The sequence below is a fragment of the Pezoporus flaviventris genome, unplaced genomic scaffold, assembly GCF_033815535.1.
Source record: "Pezoporus flaviventris isolate CSIRO_AGI_PZ_B2104156 unplaced genomic scaffold, CSIRO_AGI_Pfla_v1 ptg000031l, whole genome shotgun sequence".
Lineage (NCBI taxonomy): Eukaryota > Metazoa > Chordata > Aves > Psittaciformes > Psittacidae > Pezoporus > Pezoporus flaviventris.
Genome location: NW_026892579.1, coordinates 64,824,956 through 64,841,418, shown reverse-complemented (window position 1 = coordinate 64,841,418; position 16,463 = coordinate 64,824,956). Strand labels below are relative to the sequence as shown.

At 47.1% G+C, this 16,463-nt stretch overlaps 1 protein-coding gene and 1 long non-coding RNA gene across 3 annotated transcripts in view; one reads left to right on the top strand and one right to left on the bottom strand.

Moving 5' to 3' along the window:
* Positions 1 to 698: 698 nt before the first annotated feature.
* The window catches only part of LOC133273305 (uncharacterized), a 48,373-nt gene continuing 32,608 nt past the window's right edge, over positions 699 to 16,463 (top strand). Inside the window, exon 1 of the long non-coding RNA XR_009744727.1 lies at positions 699 to 1,060. This is a non-coding gene — a long non-coding RNA (uncharacterized LOC133273305). The remainder of the gene's footprint in view (positions 1,061 to 16,463) is intronic.
* On the bottom strand, positions 3,579 to 10,203 carry LRRN4 (leucine rich repeat neuronal 4). Of its 2 annotated transcripts, XM_061461553.1 has the most exons (6): positions 9,497 to 10,203; positions 8,217 to 8,421; positions 6,658 to 6,795; positions 5,079 to 5,544; positions 4,751 to 5,018; positions 3,579 to 4,675 (listed from the first exon to the last, which is right to left on the bottom strand). In XM_061461553.1, exons 1-6 carry the CDS (start codon positions 10,179 to 10,181, stop codon positions 3,939 to 3,941), a joined length of 2,499 nt encoding a protein of 832 aa, XP_061317537.1. In that variant the 5' UTR covers positions 10,182 to 10,203; the 3' UTR covers positions 3,579 to 3,938. The 2 variants fall into 2 exon arrangements, with proteins under 2 accessions (XP_061317537.1, XP_061317536.1); XM_061461552.1 differs by having other exon boundaries at positions 4,751 to 5,544.

Genomic DNA, 16,463 nt, shown 5'->3' with positions numbered 1-16,463 from the left:
TTTGTTGCCCTGCTTGACTACTTTTTAAAGAGATTGGAATTACTGTTGTAGTATATTGCCCTGCTTCGGAACAAACTCTGCATACTTTGGAGAGCTGATAAAAAGCAAAAGCACCAGGAGTTTAAACATGTTCTTTTATGAGTATCTGTTTCCACAAACACGGAACGTGTTCACACCTGTGATAAATATCTCTGTCTTTCACAGGTAAAGCGGGAATCCGATGCGACTTGGCAAGCAAGACCCTGAACCCTCAGAGGCTTCCTTGTTTCCAACACCACATGAATGCCTTTTTCTGGAGATCACTGCAAAGGAGTACGTCTGTGCCTGTGCAGTGCTTGCTATGTGAGCATGGAGGTTTGGTTTTTGCATCCCTGCACAAAGAGGCTGCTAAAGCCAGTGGTATGATGTGAGCTCCCTGCCTTGGGCTGCATTGTCTCCCAGCTGGTCCATTCAATGCCCCTCACGCCTCTGGCCAGGGACCACTCTCAAAAGCATGGTCCCTCCTGGTACTGAGGTGGGTCAGGCTGAAGCACCTCATCCTGCTGCTCTGGGCACCCACCCGCTTCTGCTGCCCAGGACAGGGCTCTTGATAACTGATTCTCCAAATGGCATTTGTTGCATTGAAGACAAGGTGGTCCTTCTCTGTATCCTCACACCCAGCAAGTCATTTGTCTGTGTGGGTTCTGGCCATTTTTTTTTTCTGTATGGAGGCCTTTCCAGGGATCAGCTCCTTTTCCCAGAGTGTTTCCACTGGGAGACTCCATGAGACTCAGTGACTGATTTAGAGACAGAGCAAGCATGCACTTCCACCATGGCACCCAGGAGAGAGGGACCCACATGCCCCATTGGCTATTTTGGACTTCCTTTGCTTGAACTTGGTTCTGTACAAAGAAGAAAGACCTTGACAAGTGAATGGAGAAGGTTTCTTCAGAATGCAGGTAATTTCTTCTTGGGAAGAAAAGCCAGGTTAAAAATTACACACCTCTTCAAAAACTAGATTTAAATGCTCTCTGCATTTCCTCTTCTCATGGAGAAACAGGACAAGTTGAACTGTGAAACAGTGAGTAGATTACTAGTTATATTTTGGTTTGAATGGGTTGGCTTTTGCTAGCTTTTAAAATCATTTCAGAGCTGTTTGGGTACCCCAGCCATGCTGCCAAAGGTTTGTGTCTTTGGACGTACGACAGGATTGGCTGTTCAGTGCGAACAGGAAAAGGGGGAGGAAGCACCAGGCGGAGCAAAGCTGGGGCGGTTTCAAACACGGCTTTAAGAGTGGGTGGGAAAGTTTCCGTTTGGCTCCCTGGTTGCTTACTCACTGCCCCAGTCCCAAACAGCGCTATGGTAGCCGGCTTGTGTCCATCCACAGTAATGAAGATACAGGAAACCTCCAAACTGGTTATTACTTGTGTTCTGAGGTTAGGGAATGGGGGTGGCATTAACTTTCTTCTGCAGTTATATTTGGATTATGTAGAAGCCAGCAAATAGGCTTCAAGATAACCTTACCCTTTTGATTAAAACATTGCTTACTTTTTAGGGCTTACTTTCTAAATCAGTAGGAGCAGCTACAATAAAAAGTCCAGAGGGGAAAATGTGATGATTCAGTTTTTCTAGGAGTATACATTGGTTTTAAGAAGTAGCAACAGGCAGTGCTGTCAGAGAAAGGTTTTCTACTTGAATACTTGCTTTGAAAATACTGTGACTTACTCAAATGATTTGAATGACTGTCATTTTACCTGTTCTTGGGCTGCAGCAACTATTTACCAGACACACAAGTTCTGGGTGTAAATACAGGCTTTCTTATCCAAGCTGGAATGTTTGAAGTATGGCAGAATAAAGCCATTAGCTTCTGTAACTTGCGAGTTATATCCAAGTGCATATAGAATGTATTCAGGGAAGAGTGGTTGTAGCACAAATCACAGGAAAAGTGAAGTAAGAGAAGCACTGATTCAAATAGAGGGAGGAGAAGACAACAGAGTGAAGTTGGTCATTAGTTAAACGCACTCAGATTCACAAATCTCTTCTTTTGCTGTGCTTTGTTTCTGTTTCTGATAATACCAAAGACCCCAGTCAAGGTCTCTTAGACCTATGTTGTACAAACACAAGGGAGTGTATGATTTTTGCCCTGATTTGGGGTGGTCCTTGCTCACTGCAAGTTAAGTTTGGCACCTGTGCCTGTTCACTAGACAGACTCTCCAGAAAATGCAGACCAGACATAAAGATGAGAAACGAAGACCAAGCAAAGAAAGGTCTGAACTACCAGAATGTGAACATGATTTTCGGAGTGAAAGATGATGCTATCCTGGCTTCTCCATTGTGTGTTACCTCTGTTGTGAGTTTGAGTCAGCCAAGCTCAGCAGCTAGGGACAGACACACAGGAATGTGCAATGAATGGTGGTGTCATTCCCAGCACTGGTGTAGGGTAAGGGACAAACCTGCATGAAAGGACTATGAGCTGTAGTGGTGAGGATGGCACAGGACACCTTATGCACATACAAAATGAAAGCTCTTGGGATATCAAATAACATGAATTTACCATAATTAAAGCATTACTTTATGCTCAAAGTCTGTTCCAAACCAGAAAATGTTTGAGTTAATTTCTCAGGCTAAACACTGTAGATGGTAAAACAACACAAAGATCTAGGTCTTTAACAAAGAACCAGAGCTCAACTCTAGCTTTTATTTCCATCAATACTGGAAGCATTAAAAAACCCCAAATAAACAGAACAGAGACTCTTTTACACTGTACCTTCTGCACTCTGAAATCTCTGGGGGAGTTTATATCTTGTCTCTATACAGCAGTGAACAGCAGCAGAAACACACAGCCACTGGAACATAAACGTTTTGGTCTCTGAGTAGGAAGTATTTGATGGGGCAAACACCTCCCCTTACACAAACACCTTTGAATGTTAATGGCAAGCTCAAAGCTGCTGAAGAACTGGGATTCTCAGCATCTCTTATGATTTCTGTAGCAGAAGTTAGGACCCAAAAGTACATCTGAAAAATGTCTGTGTAACTGCTGTGAGTGGATGGGATTTCAGGTTTTTAGTCTCAGCAACACGCACATCAAATTGTTTCATTACTTGGCTCTTTGCCTCTGTAGGAGGTAAATCGTCAGCCTGCTAAATCTGTAGATAGGACTGAGCAATCATCCCTGCTTACAATCAATTCTGAATCAAATGCTAACATGGCCTCTTCCCTTCTGTGGGCTACTGCTGTACTGAAAACTCCTCACTGCCTGTAAGCTGGTGTTGTGGTAGCACTCGGGAGCCTCAGTTGTGGAAAACATCATACAAAGTCAGAACGAAACAATTATCCTGGTCCTAAGGATCCTGAACTGTCCTTTTATACAATTAATCTTCATGCTTCTCTCTCCTGAAGTGAAGCTGCACTGAGCAGTTGCTGGAGTTATTTAGTGGAGTTAGACTTGCACAGCACCTTGCCACTCAGCTCAGGGAGATCTTTCTCTCAGTCCTTCCAGTAATACTCTCTTTTTGGGCGATACCTTTATATGGACATTAGAAGAAACTGAAAGCCCAACTTCATTTATAAGTATAAAAGCAGAGTCCATCTTAGCTAGATGCACCTTGGTCATGGCTCTCAGCACTGTATCCATGAGGGAGACTGGAGGCAGACAGCTGGCAAAGCAGTCTCTGACTGTGTGAAACGCATGCTGATGAATTTGTAAGTGATCATACAGCTCTTCAAGGTGAGTGTCCAGGTTTGCTGCTGCTTAGCACGTGGCCAAGAGTCCAAAGACTTTCTTCTGTTTGACTACCGTCATTATTAGTTTTTGTGTGTTTTTCTGTCCCTTAGAAACATAAGGGCTATGAAGTCTGATGTTTCATAGTTTTGCTGAAGGATGTTTGGAGAGTCTCAGGCAAACATACCAAGGTGATAAGAGACAATGAGCTTGGAATGTGCAGAACAGTGACCCAGAGCTAATTACTGGTTTGTAGTTTTAAAGGATAATCAAATGCTGGGTTCTTATAAGAGACTAAGTGTGTACCATACTGCTCACTCTGAGGCTTTTTGCATGCCTTACACAGGCATACAGACAAAATAATTGTGGAAATGAGAAAGAGTCCACTTGCTGCAGACAGAGCAGCAAAGACAGACTTGTAGCTGGGCTTTGTTTTAAATCTAGTGCATGAATTATCTGGAATTCCCTGCACTGTTGTCTGGCTTGACCCTGCTTTGTTGGAAGCAGTCACACAAATGTGGTAAGTGGTGTATGGTAGTAGATTATACAGAGTGTGCTGCCTTGCTGTGGAATAAATATTGTCCAGAACGAGCTGTCTGTCCTCATTGCCTTGGGCATGAAACATCAGCTCATAGGTGTGAACAACTGAATTTGGGGCACACCAGCGTATCTGTGCAGAGCTGTCCGTGACTTCAGACACCTCTCTGAGCCTCGGTGCATCAGGAACCTCATCCTCCCTCGACATGCCAGGGCATAAACATCTGGATTCTCTCTGAAGTTCACTGCATGGCTTCTGAAGGTGCCTGCAAGGATTGTAGTCACAGGAGGTGTATGGCACTTGCACTGGGGTTTGTGTTGACTGTTCGTCGTAGTCATAGTCATCTACATAGTGTATCAGTGATCTGGTGGATGCAGGCTGTGAGCGAGTAGTGGTCCTTGTGGAGTTCAGCTGTGGGAGGCTTGTTTGTGCTGTACCTTTGGTGGATGCAGGCTGTGAGCGAACAGTGGTCCTTGTGGAGTTCAGCTGAGGGAGGCTTGTTTGTGCTGTACCTTCCTCAACATAAAGGGCAAAGGAGTTAGGATCAGTGGCATTGGGGCTTCCCATTGCTGTAGTAGAATAATCAGTAGTGGGCTGGTTGGATGTGCCTTCCTGGGGAAACGCTGAGGTGGTTGTTCTGAGCTCTATCTTTAGCTGGTCTGTTTCAGTTTGAATCGTGGAGCCATGATCTGAGGAGTGATCATAGAACAGTTTGAGAGAACCCGGGGAGGTGGTTACAGACACCAAGGAAGGAGAATTGCTCATGGGTTCAGAAACTGGCTCCTCCTTTTGGGTGCTGATGGATACCTCCTCCTTGTGGGTGCTCATGGATCTGGAAACTGCCTCCTCGTGGGTGCTCATGGATTCAGTAACTGCCTTCTCCTCATGGGTGTTTGTGGATTGGGAAACTGCCTCCTCCTTGTGGGTGCTCATGGTTTCAGTAACTGCCTCCTTCTCATGGGTGCTCGTGGATTTGGAAACTGCCTCCTCCTTGTGGGAGGAACTGTTGGCCTTTGTGAGCATCAGCTCAGTTGGGTTGGCTGCCGTTGTGCTCATTACATTCATCTGAATTAGGGAGCTGATATAAGCGTCTTGGGTTAGTTGAGCAGCATCTGTTGTTGTTACTACAGCAGTGGCATTGTAACTGGTGAGGCTGAAAGCATCATGTTCTGGAGAGGGTGTGTTTGAATCGGGCAGCGTAACGTTTCCCTCAGACTGGCATTTGTTGTAGAGCTCTAGCAGTGACAAAGATGTTGAAGGTCTGCCCCAATCTTCCTGGGATATGTAGCAAAAAGTCTCCCAAGCCCTGCAGAGGGAACAAGGTAGAATAGACACGATCCACAAGTACATTACAAGCTCTTGTAAGGCATCTTAGATTGGAATTTGCAACCTGCTGTCCAAACCCAGTCTTTACATTAAAGAAGACCTGAAAGCTGGACCAGACCTAAGTTGTCATAACAGTAGTCCTGCGCTTGGCAGATGGCTTTCCACAGCACTGGGAGTTTAGCTGACTGGCTTTCTGTTTTTCTAAGGCACAGGAATATCTTTTGCCTGAGAGAAAGCATCCTTTGGTGCAAGGACTGCAAACCTTAGCAAGAGTGATGGGGTCAAGGCAACTTGTCGTGAAGGGTCAGACTTTAATGCTTACACTAAGAGGGGAGTACACTCAGAGATGTAACAAGATCCTTAAGCCAGCTGGTTTAGGCAGCTGGAGCTGTGCTGACATGGGACGTGCTTTAAATGACTAACCTCTTTCTTTAAGCCTTTCAATGTCTGAGTAAGTTCTTTCTTTACTCAGACCTCCCATGTTTTTGAAGAGGATGCAACTGCTAAGCCCATCCTGGTGAGAAACAATCTACTTCCCTGCTCTCTCTGACAAACCTTCTTGGTGGCCTTTCAAATAGCAGAGACATCATACATATGCAAAGTACTCCTTTTAAGTACAGTTTATTGTAATTATTCTGTAAACCCCTAGGAGAGCATGGAAACAATAGGTGACAAGTGGTGCTATTTGCAAGGGTGTTTGTTGACTGCCTGTGCTGATGCAGGCTTTGGGAATACACGGAGGAAATGATGTGCTAAAGTTCTTGCAAAGTCTTTCAGTTCCAGCTCCCAGTCCTGGCCCACCAAGGCAGTTCATTTTTTATCTCTGGGTAACAGACTTCTTAAAGTAGAATGCAGGGCTAACAACACTTTATACTGTTCTAGCTGTGCCCATTGAATTTTGTCCACATTCAAGGATAATTCAGCCACACTTCGTCCCTGAAGGGGACTTCACTTTGCATTTCTACCACTTGTGGAAGGGAAAAAGAGAAGGAATTTGAGTAACTGATATGGTAGCGAATGTTTGGTCCCCAAATAAATGACATATTCAAGTTGTGTTTTAAGAGCATTACTTAAACTCCTTGAACTCACTTACTTTTGCAGCACAACTTTCTTGGGCTTGGAGAGCAGCCAGGAGAGCTGGCAGTCGCATATCAGAGGATTTCCATACAAGTTGATGATGATGTTACCCGAGGAATTGGTATTCCAAGGATTAAAGGAACTCAGGTTACAGCTACAAGATGACAAATGCAATAATTAGCAAACCTGAGACACCTTCCAAGCACTGCAGCGTGCTTAGTGTCCCAGCATGTGCAAGACAAAGCAATATTCCCAGTTCCCTTGAAAGCAGCCAGTTATCAACACCACTGTCCTGCACTGTAGTCCAGGCTAATACCTGCCCATCTCCAATTTGCACCGTGTACCTGCTGTGTGTTAACGCATAACAAAAGCATCCTAAGGGGTAACACCTTGGGAGATGGCAGCTGGAAGGGAAAGGACCTGGCATTTAGCAAGGGTCTTCTGTAAATCATGATCTCCCCTCTGCCATTAAGTCCCACATTCAGCTCCACTTTTTACTATACCATTTCTGCAGCTTCTTTCTCACTCTGCTTTTAATGGCTTTCTCTGTGCCAGTCATCCTCTGTCGTGTTAATTGAGTCTTTAATACTATAGACTCACACCTACTGAAGTCAAATGACTAATACAGGAAGACCTTGTTTACCTTTACTGTTAAACTGCTGAGTGATAATGTGACCTCCCTGCAGAGTGCTCAGAAGATGCTCTCTTTTGTCTGAGACTAACTGCTACTCCTTTGGTTTTTTTTAAGTTTGGGTCATGATTTTTAGCACTTGGAACTGGTGTTCCTGCAGCTATTGTAAAGTGCTGTGTAAATCCAGTGGGGGAAGGAATCCACTGGGTTTGTTGTTGGTTTTTTTTTTGCATAAATGGCCATATTTTCCTGAAACTGTGTTCCTAGACCACAGCCAACGCTCAAGTAGTATTTGTATTCTGATACCCTTATAATCTGGGCCTGTATTACAGACATCTTTGGAGGTGCTCCAAATCTTTTCCTTTTTGCTGACTGTTCTGTGTACAGTTTATCTGCTCTTATTACCTCTAGGATAAGGACCCAACCATTGCTTTTACTGGTGCTGAACACGGAACTATATTAATCTCTCACACTAAAAGCAGGAGGGACAGGATTTTTGAATGCTTCCATGGTGCAGATTTCATCCAGCATTCATCCTTTGTAAGGCAACAAATCCTCAGTGACCTGCTTCTCCTCTGGTGAGACATTGCCATTGTAGATGTTGGAACCATGGGCTGTATCACAAGTGGGTTTCAGTGGATCTATGCTAATTTTAACAGTGCTAGATGAATTCATCCGTTGGATGAAGAGTGGGAGCATGATGGATGTTATCTCAAGCAACCAGTAACTGTGATATGAGTCTCATGCCACCTTTTTGAGCCGCATCAGCTCTTCTGCAGGTCTCCATCACAGGCTTTACATGCCATATCTGAGCATGGCATGCAAGCCCATACCTCCTTCCTAAATACCTGATCACAAGCAAACTGCATACAAATCAGCTCCCAGGCACCATGTGAGGCAAAGGCAATGTGATGTGAGGAAGAACAGAACAGAAAATAACTCACTTCTCAAACGAGAGCTGGCTCAGATGAGGAGCGTTGTCAAACATCTCTGTCTGCACAAAAGCCAGCAAGTGGGAGTCTTGACAGTTCAGCTCCTGGAGAGCAGGCATGGACTTGAAGAAGTCAGTATCGAGGCTTCTTAACTGTGACATCTTTGTCAGGTGAAGTGATCTGAGGTTGGGCAAGTCTCTGGTCCACTCTGGCTGAACTGAAGCAGAGAAAAGGTTTATACCTGTTGCCTAAACAGAACATGCCTGTGGCTTTCTGCCTAGAAAGAAGGGTTTGAATTCATAGAGATAAAACAATTGTCTCTGTGGTCTTCTGCAGCTCTTTGGGAAAGGAACAGAACAAACATCAGCACAGCAGTGTATAAACACCAGTGCAAACACGTTTTTGTAGTGTTACCCACAGGTCATGCTGTTGTAGAGCAGAGGAAAAGAAGGGAAGATAGAAGGGCAATAAAGCTGATAAGAGATATGGAACAGCTTTCCTGTTAGGTGAGATTAAATGAACAGGGATTTCTCAGCTCAGAAAGTGGTGGATGGGGGGAGATTAGGGAGGTCTATGCAGTCATGACTGGTGTGAGAAAGGCAAGTATCTTATTTGTCCTAGTACAGAAAAAAGAGCTGAGAGGCATGAAACTGAAAGAACTTTGTGTAGGTCTTACACAAAAGTCCCTTTCCATCCCACAACTGAGTTGTGTAACTCACTACCACAACAGGGATTAGGGAAATTCATGGCAGAACTTTGGTGGTATATCTGTTAAATGTGAGTTGGGGTGAAACCTCTGGCTTGAGGAGTCCCTAAAGTCCTGGCTATATGTCCCAGGCTGAAAGCAGCTGCGCAACGCATCTGACATCTGTCTGCCTCAGCACCTCAGTTATAAACTGAGGCTGGCAGGGAAGGCAGACAGAGACAAATCATGCTGTACATTGCTCAGGGCAGGGATTGTCTCACTGTGAGGAAGGATTTGGCTGGTTGCAGTTGACACAGAAAGCCTCTCTCTGTGCTACTTCAGTGCAGCGGTATAAAGCACAGTGTAACTGAGGGGAGAGACAAAGAAGGATTTCAGGAAAGAGTGATTAGTTTCCTCCTGTGTCCCAACTAATCTCAGGGCTGACAGTGGGATGACTGTCAGTAGCAGACAGTGGGATTAGGAGGGAGATGGGTGACTACACTGGGACAAGTAGTCCTGCTTCATGGTGTCTGGTCTGTGCAAGTCTAATGCTCCCCCCCCAGCCTGACCAAGCCCCATGCTTACAGTGGGAAGTCCAGAAACTTACTTTTCTCAAGAAAGGTCCTGCTCAGATCAAGCACGCTGATGTTTCCAGGCCTGTTTGTGGCCTCACTGGGAGATGTGCTGATGGCAAAAGCAGACTCTCTAATTCCTCTGCTGTCATCTTGGCCCAGCAGCGTTGCAGAGAGGTTGAGGAACTGTAGCTGAGGGTAACAGGAGAAAGCCAGAGGCTGGATTTCAATCAGTGGATTTCCAGCCAGGGACAACCACCTCAAGTTAGGCAGGGCAGAGCTGTGGCATGATGGCACAGATGACAGCTTGTTGAAGCTTAAATCCAGGGAAAGGAGGCTGCTGAGGGCTTCGGATCCCCATCTAACTGACCAGAGCTGGTTCTGCCGCAAGGAGAGGACACGCAGCCGTGGGAGGTTTGCTATCTCTGTGCCATTCATCTCTTCTAAGAGGTTGTTGCTGAGATCCAAGGTTTCCAGTACCTCTGGAAGGCAGGCAGGGAAAGCCGTGAGGCTGCTGTTGGTCAGCTGCAGGGTGATCCAGGTCCTGTTCTTGCGATCCTCACAGGGTATGCTGGTGAGATTAACGTTCTCCCAAGGGTCTTCGTGAGCCAGCTGGAAAAAGGGGGTGATGTCCCTGGATGCTGCAGGCTCTGCTCTGCTCACTGGGCTGGACACAGTGTTCCCCACCAGCAGAGAGAGGATGAGCAAGCGTGAAAACATCTTTCTCCTATGTGGCTTGCAATGAACTCTGTTTGGGTTTTGTTTCAGGAAGGAGAAAACAAAACATCACAAAACATCAGCATTATGAGCTAAATTAAAATCCCTCCAGGCAGTAACAAGCTATGTAAAAGTGAAGGCATTTGTTTAAGTCCTTTCCTACTGCATCCAGAGAGCGGATAAAGTGATAATTAGTATCTCTCCTGTAATTAAGCCTAAGTAATCATAGAACCTTTGGGGACAGGAGCATTGTGCAATTCTAAAAGTACCTACAGTTCTCCATGCAGAAAGCAACCAAATTGTTATCAGGTGTTTGGTTCTCACATCAGTACCCTCAGTACCAGCCTGGCACCCAGCACAGCAACAGGGTCAGAGGTGAACTCTGCAGCAGCACAGGGGTACTCCAGTGTAAAAATACCAGTTGGTGCTATACTGGACAAGCTGCAGGAGAGGGTATCACCATGTTATGGGACTTGACTTCTATGTATTATTATGTATTGCTCTCTACAGGGCAGTCATGCTGCAGTGTCCAGCCCACTGGGAAGAACTATCTAATGGGGTGGTACCCAAGCAACAGGGCTGGGATCAGGTGAGTGTGGCAAGGGATTTTTTTTTCTGTATAAATCAAATGTGTGCATCCAAAGGCAGGGGAGGGTTGTCAGACAGTAAAGGACATGGGAGCTCCAGGTGGGCTGAGCTGCAATGGGGTGGGCAGGTAAAAAAAAAAGCCTTTTCTGTGTTAGGAAGGGCTTTCCTTCCCTTCACATCAAAACCCTGGGGCTTGTGTGGGCTCTGCCAGGGCAGTTCAGCCTTGTTCTGAGTGACACCAACGGTGGGGACCCCAACGGCGCTTTGAGACTCGCCCTCCTCTGCTCCTGCAGCGCCCTGGAGCCTGTCTGCCGGGCGGTGGCAGGGCTGGGGCCCTGCTGCATGTGAGTGCCGCACACCATTCAATGCACCCCAACTGCTGAGGAAAGGATGTGCTGAAAATGCAGCTCCTGAACCACCTTTCAGTAGAAGTGCTTAGAAACTGAGAGCAGCCCCAAGGCCTGCGTACCAAGAAACATGTTATTGAGTGTTACATCTCCCTCTGTGCTCCCTCATCCCAACCCCACCCCACCAAATGTCTTTGTCATTCCGAAAAAGATTAAAAGCCCTAAATCACTTGTCCAAGGCTGCACAGGTTATCGAACCACAGCCCAGAACTAATGCTGCTCTTGCTGAGTCTTTGTGCTGCCAGGCATCATGATGATCATTCCTCATCCAGAAGTACATTACAGTGTAGGGATGTGACTGAAGTCCCATGTGCTACGAAATATCTCAGGCTTAATCCAAGCCTTAATAGCGACTTGCTGTTCCCTGTATGGTGCCAGGGCTTCCGCAGACCATCATCTGTTGCTGCCACCCCAGGTTTGAAGTAGGGACCAGGAAAATAGTTTATTTGACCAGCAAAAGCAGCATATTTTGGTTGCCTGTGTCCTTTTTGTCATGTGGAACAGTCCAAGAGCCAAGCAGCCTCAGGGCTTCCCAGTCACTGGAGCTGCTGGATTCCCTGCTCCCCAGCACATGGCAAGGAGAGGATGGGAGGATTTGGACTGTTAGATGCTGATCTTAGATTTAATCTGAGTCCCTGCCTCAAAACCGCATCCGCTTGCACATACCTGTCCCGAAGTCCCGGCGCCTCGTGCCTCCAACTCTGCGTGGCTCTGACTGCCCGGCCTTGGTTTTATGCACGGTGGTGACTCAGCCAGGAGCGTGAAATGCCTCTTGCCTGTTCCCAGCTTTCCCTGCTCGCGGCTCTGCCCACAAGCGCAGCCGAGGTTTGTTCCAGGCTCGCTCCCCCGCATCCAGCTTTTCCCCAGCCTGGAGAGGGGGTGGCTCCAGGCAGCTTTCCCGCTCCCTTGGCCCTAGCAGGAGGTGGGTGGGAGGGCTCTTATTTCCTAACACTCAGGCAGGGCTGCTCCCTCTTTGTCTAAGCAGAGAGGGGGAAAGGGAAAAGAGCAGTGTTTGTAGTCCCGACTCTCACGTCTGCCACTGACGGGGGAAGGGAGAGGACTTGCTGTTGTTTCTTTGCTGGCAGGTCGGGATGATGTCTGTGGCAAGGCTGTGTCTGCTGACATGGGCTTTGGTCGCTTTGTCTGGGCGCCAGTAAAAGGCTTCAAGTGTTTATAACTGTCTCTAAAACTCCTGCACTTGGGAGTAAGTCCTGGAAGTGTTCATGTGGGACAAACGACTGTTCTAAGGAGGCCCTTTGCGAAATGTCAGGAGCTGCTCCTGCAGAGAGGAATTCTCTTGGCTGATGGAGAGGGCCTGTGGCATCTCGTGCTGCATGTGATGGATTTGGGAGGCATCTCTCAGTCCTGCTGTGTGTGGGTTGTGTTCTCTCTCTGCATCTGCTGTACCACATGGCTTGGGAGAATTCCCTTCCTGCTACTTCTCTCATCCTTTGCTGGATAAGTAAGGCTGACAGTGTAAAACATCTCCCACCAAGGGACCTGCCCTGGGCTGGGTTTCTCAGCATTCCCATAATTCAAATAATAATTAGGCTGTTTGAGAGCTGTTTGTAAAGCCAGGAAGTAGGAATGGATGAACTGGAAGAGACAGCTCCAAAGTAAAAGCAAAAGGGTGATGGTTCAGTTGCTGCTGTAAGACAATTAAAACTACCAAGGAGAACAGTGATCAGTGTTTTCCATTCCTGAGGACAACAGACTAGATCCATGACATGAAGGCAATGAAGACCTGTATGCTTCAGTGCTCAAGTGCAGATAAAGGTCTTGTTTTCCCCAAAACCTTGAGCCTGCATGTACAGCCCTTATCTATTGACCATGTCATTCATTATCTGGGTGAGGAGAGAGCCTTGAAAAACACCAGAACATCCACAGAACAAGATAGGGTCTTTTAGTAGGACTCTCTGGAGCCATTGCGGTTCCCTGGGAGACTGGATGGGATGTACATATTGTTCCTGTGTGGAATGGCTCTGAGGCAAGACAAATAGTTTCCTAAACGAGGGGCTAATCCCACAGATTAATCCTGGTGGAGCAGCTCGCAGGCCTGCACTCGGGCCCTGCCCAGGAGCACGTGCACACTAACAGGTACCATCAGGGATCTGCACTCTGAGGCTCAAAGGGCAAACTGGAGCAGGTTACAAAAATCTGAGGAATTTGGTGTAATAAGAGGAAAGTCCAGCTCCAGCCGGGCTGCTGGAAGCTTTGCCTTCCCTCTGGCTTTCTTTGGGAAAGCTGGGAAGCAGGGAGGTGGCCTCACTCTGCCTTGGGCTAAGTACCCATTTTGTGTTTGCTGCCCTTAGCTCAGTGTTTACAGACAGTGACTGGTCATTGGTTATTTCAGTGTTTTTAATCTCTTAAAGAAGCTACTCCACGAAACCTGGTGAGCCAAACGCTGCCTTATTTCTAACATGTTCAACCCTGACTTCATTTGGGAGACTGAGACAAGCCTTGTAAGACTGGAAGAGCAGCCCAGCAAGTGGAGCACTCACTTCAGTGAGGGTGAAGGGAGGTGGAGCCTTTGCCCAGAGGCGCTTGTTTTCTGAGCGATACAGAGAACCTCTTGCAAGGAGCAGAGCATCCTTGGAAAAGGAACTTTTCATTTCCCACCTTTGTTTCTGCTTTTGGATACCCACTTTTTGAGGCAGGCGTTGTATTTTCCCTGCTCTTTGACTAGCTGCCAACTTTAATCATCTGGAATATTACTGCTGTGGTACTACATCCCAAACAGCTGCCCAGGTATTGGTGAAGATTCCCCAGGGCAGACAGCAGCCCTTTTCTCACCAGTTTCTCTGAAATCATCTGGTAGCAGCAGGCAGAGTTTTCCCTTTATGAGTCACTTTGGCCTGTTCTCATGTTACTGTCTTTCTTCAGGTTATTCTTCTCCTTTTTTCTCTGTTTCCAAGAGTTTCGGTGGCAACCTGGGGGAATGTTTAGTAAAGGCGGGCATTTTTGTCAGTCTTTTCACATGGATGATGCACAAAGAGCTGAAACAGATGCCCCCTCCCTGGGGCTGATTCAGTGCTGCACAAAACCTCTCTGCCTGCAGGAATGCTCGGGATGAGCCCTGCATTCCTTAGTGACACCGAGATAAGCAGAGCACAGCACGGGGAGAGCAGAAGGCGAGGATGGTACCAGGCTGTAAAGTTTAAGAGATGAATGTTTCCCACTGGCCAGGATCCAGGTGATGGTTAAGAATGAAAATATCCTGAAAAAAAAATCTGGAGAGTGGCTTTTAAGACCAGCAAAAGAAAAGTATTTTGCAGGTTGGTCCACAGAGCAAGCACAAGCAAGACATTTTCCTACAGAGAACAGGGAGAGAATGCGAAGAACAGGATTATTTAGCCTGAGGTTTCAGAAAACTATGGGGGGTGTGTGTGTGTTGTCTGCTGCGTAACACATGCTAAAGGCAGCAGTGAAATCCCTTATGGAATTTGATGTAAGCACAGACAGCAGCCATCTGACACAGGTAGGGTTTTACCCTGACCTGACTTTGGTGTAGTTAAGCACCACGTACAGAACAGGGTTGCAGTTAACGTGTAAGTTTCCTAAAGGTCTGTGTTTTGATCTAAACAACATTCCGCTCCAGGACTTCATCTCTGCATTGCGAAATTTGAGGGCAGACAACCTTGCCCTGCTTTCACTCTGTGGAAAACATCTCCCAAATCTGGCACCCTGTGATTAATAACTGGGATGCTACAGACCTCTGAGCCTGCAGTCTTTAGTGCTGCGTATAAATCAGGTGGTACAAGCGAGAGCCAAGTCTAATCAGGTTAAAGGTGGGTGTGGAACCCTGTGTGCGTGAAAGGGAATGTCTGGAGTCTGGCTGGGACACGCTTGGTGATGTGGGGTGGGATGGAAGGTGGCTTGATGCTGTGGCAGGCCCCAAGAGGGCTGGTGCAGGTGCCAGGCAGAGCAGGCTGCTGCAAGCCTCTTCTTGGGAGCTGCCCATGTATCCAGCCTGGAATTACAGAGGTACAGGTGTGCCTGGGTAGTGCCTTCCTGCTCCAACCTTACTAAGGCTGCTTGTAGGAAGCAGAACTACAGTCACACACAGCACTGAAACAGCTGCGTAAAAACAGATTCCTTTTCTAAGTGGTTCCTTGCCTATTGTGGAAAAACCTTCCAAGGCGAGCGGAGCACAGAGAAATTATAGAATCATAGGAAAGGACCTTAAGATCATCCAGTTCCAACCCCCCCTGCCATGGGCTGGGACATCTCACACTAAACCATGTCACCCAAGGCTCTGTCCAACCTGGCCTTGAGCACTGCCAGGGATGGAGCATTTACCACTTCTTTGGGCGGCCTGTTGCAGTGCCTCACCACCCTCACAGTAAAGAACTCCTTCCTTATATCTAACCTGACCTTCCTCTGTTTCAGTTTGAACCCATCATCCCTTGTCCTATCTCTACAGTCCCTGATGAAGAGTCCCTCTCCATCATCCTTGTAGCCCCCTTCAGACACTGGAAGCTGCTCTGAGGTCTCCACGCACCTTCTCTTTTCCAGGCTGAACAGCTCCAACTTTCTCAGCCTGTCTTCATACGAGAGGTGCTCCAGCCCCTGATCATCCTTGTGGCTTCCTCTGGACTTGCTCCAACAGCTCCATGTCCTCCATATTGAGGACAGCAGAACTGCACACAAATACTCCAAGATATGACACCAAGAACTGATACCTGGTGCTCTGAAGAAACAGAGAGAGAGGTCAGCAGCAAGGGATGGTTCCCATAAAGCTAAAATGACACAGGGTGAGGCTTACAGCCGGGCTGGATGAGTTGGCAGCAGTCTGTTCTTGAAAGGCAGTGACACATGCAGTCAGACCGAGGGAGGGGCAGGAAAGAAACAGAAATATTGTATAGTTTCTCTGAAATCCCAGTGCAGACAACTTGGACCGTGAGGAGGCTCACGTAGGTGCTTAGCAGTAAAGCGAGCTGCATGCTCTGCTAATAACTACAGCCAACGTTCCTGTATCTCTGCAGTCATGGTTCAGATCCTGTAGACAGCAGGTGGCAACTACAGGGCTTCCGTGCAAGAGCTGTGTGACAACCTCTGCTCTGAGAGTGGCAAGCATGGAGCTGTGCTTCCCACCCATTCACGAGAATCTGTCCTTGCCAAATGAGGACTGTAATGCAGGGCATGTTCACGGTCCTGGCTGCAAAATCAAAGAGGAGCTGAGCCTGGGATAAGGCTGTGGAAGAAAAGCTGGCACTGTGTGTTGAGCTCTGCCATGGCACCCTTGGGAAGGCTTTAAATATTGCAAGTGTTTGGGCTCAAACTGTTATAG

Bases quoted from the DNA above. Each gene is read 5' to 3' on its own strand.
- LRRN4 (XM_061461552.1), bottom strand. From the start codon at position 10,181: ATGTTTTCACGCTTGCTCATCCTCTCTCTGCTGGTGGGGAACACTGTG. The intron at 8,422-9,496 runs GTAAGTTTCTGG...TCTCTGCTTCAG, and splicing joins CAGGACCTTTCTTGAGAAAA to TTCAGCCAGAGTGGACCAGA. The intron at 6,796-8,216 runs GTGAGTTATTTT...GTCATCTTGTAG, and splicing joins AGCCAGCTCTCGTTTGAGAA to CTGTAACCTGAGTTCCTTTA.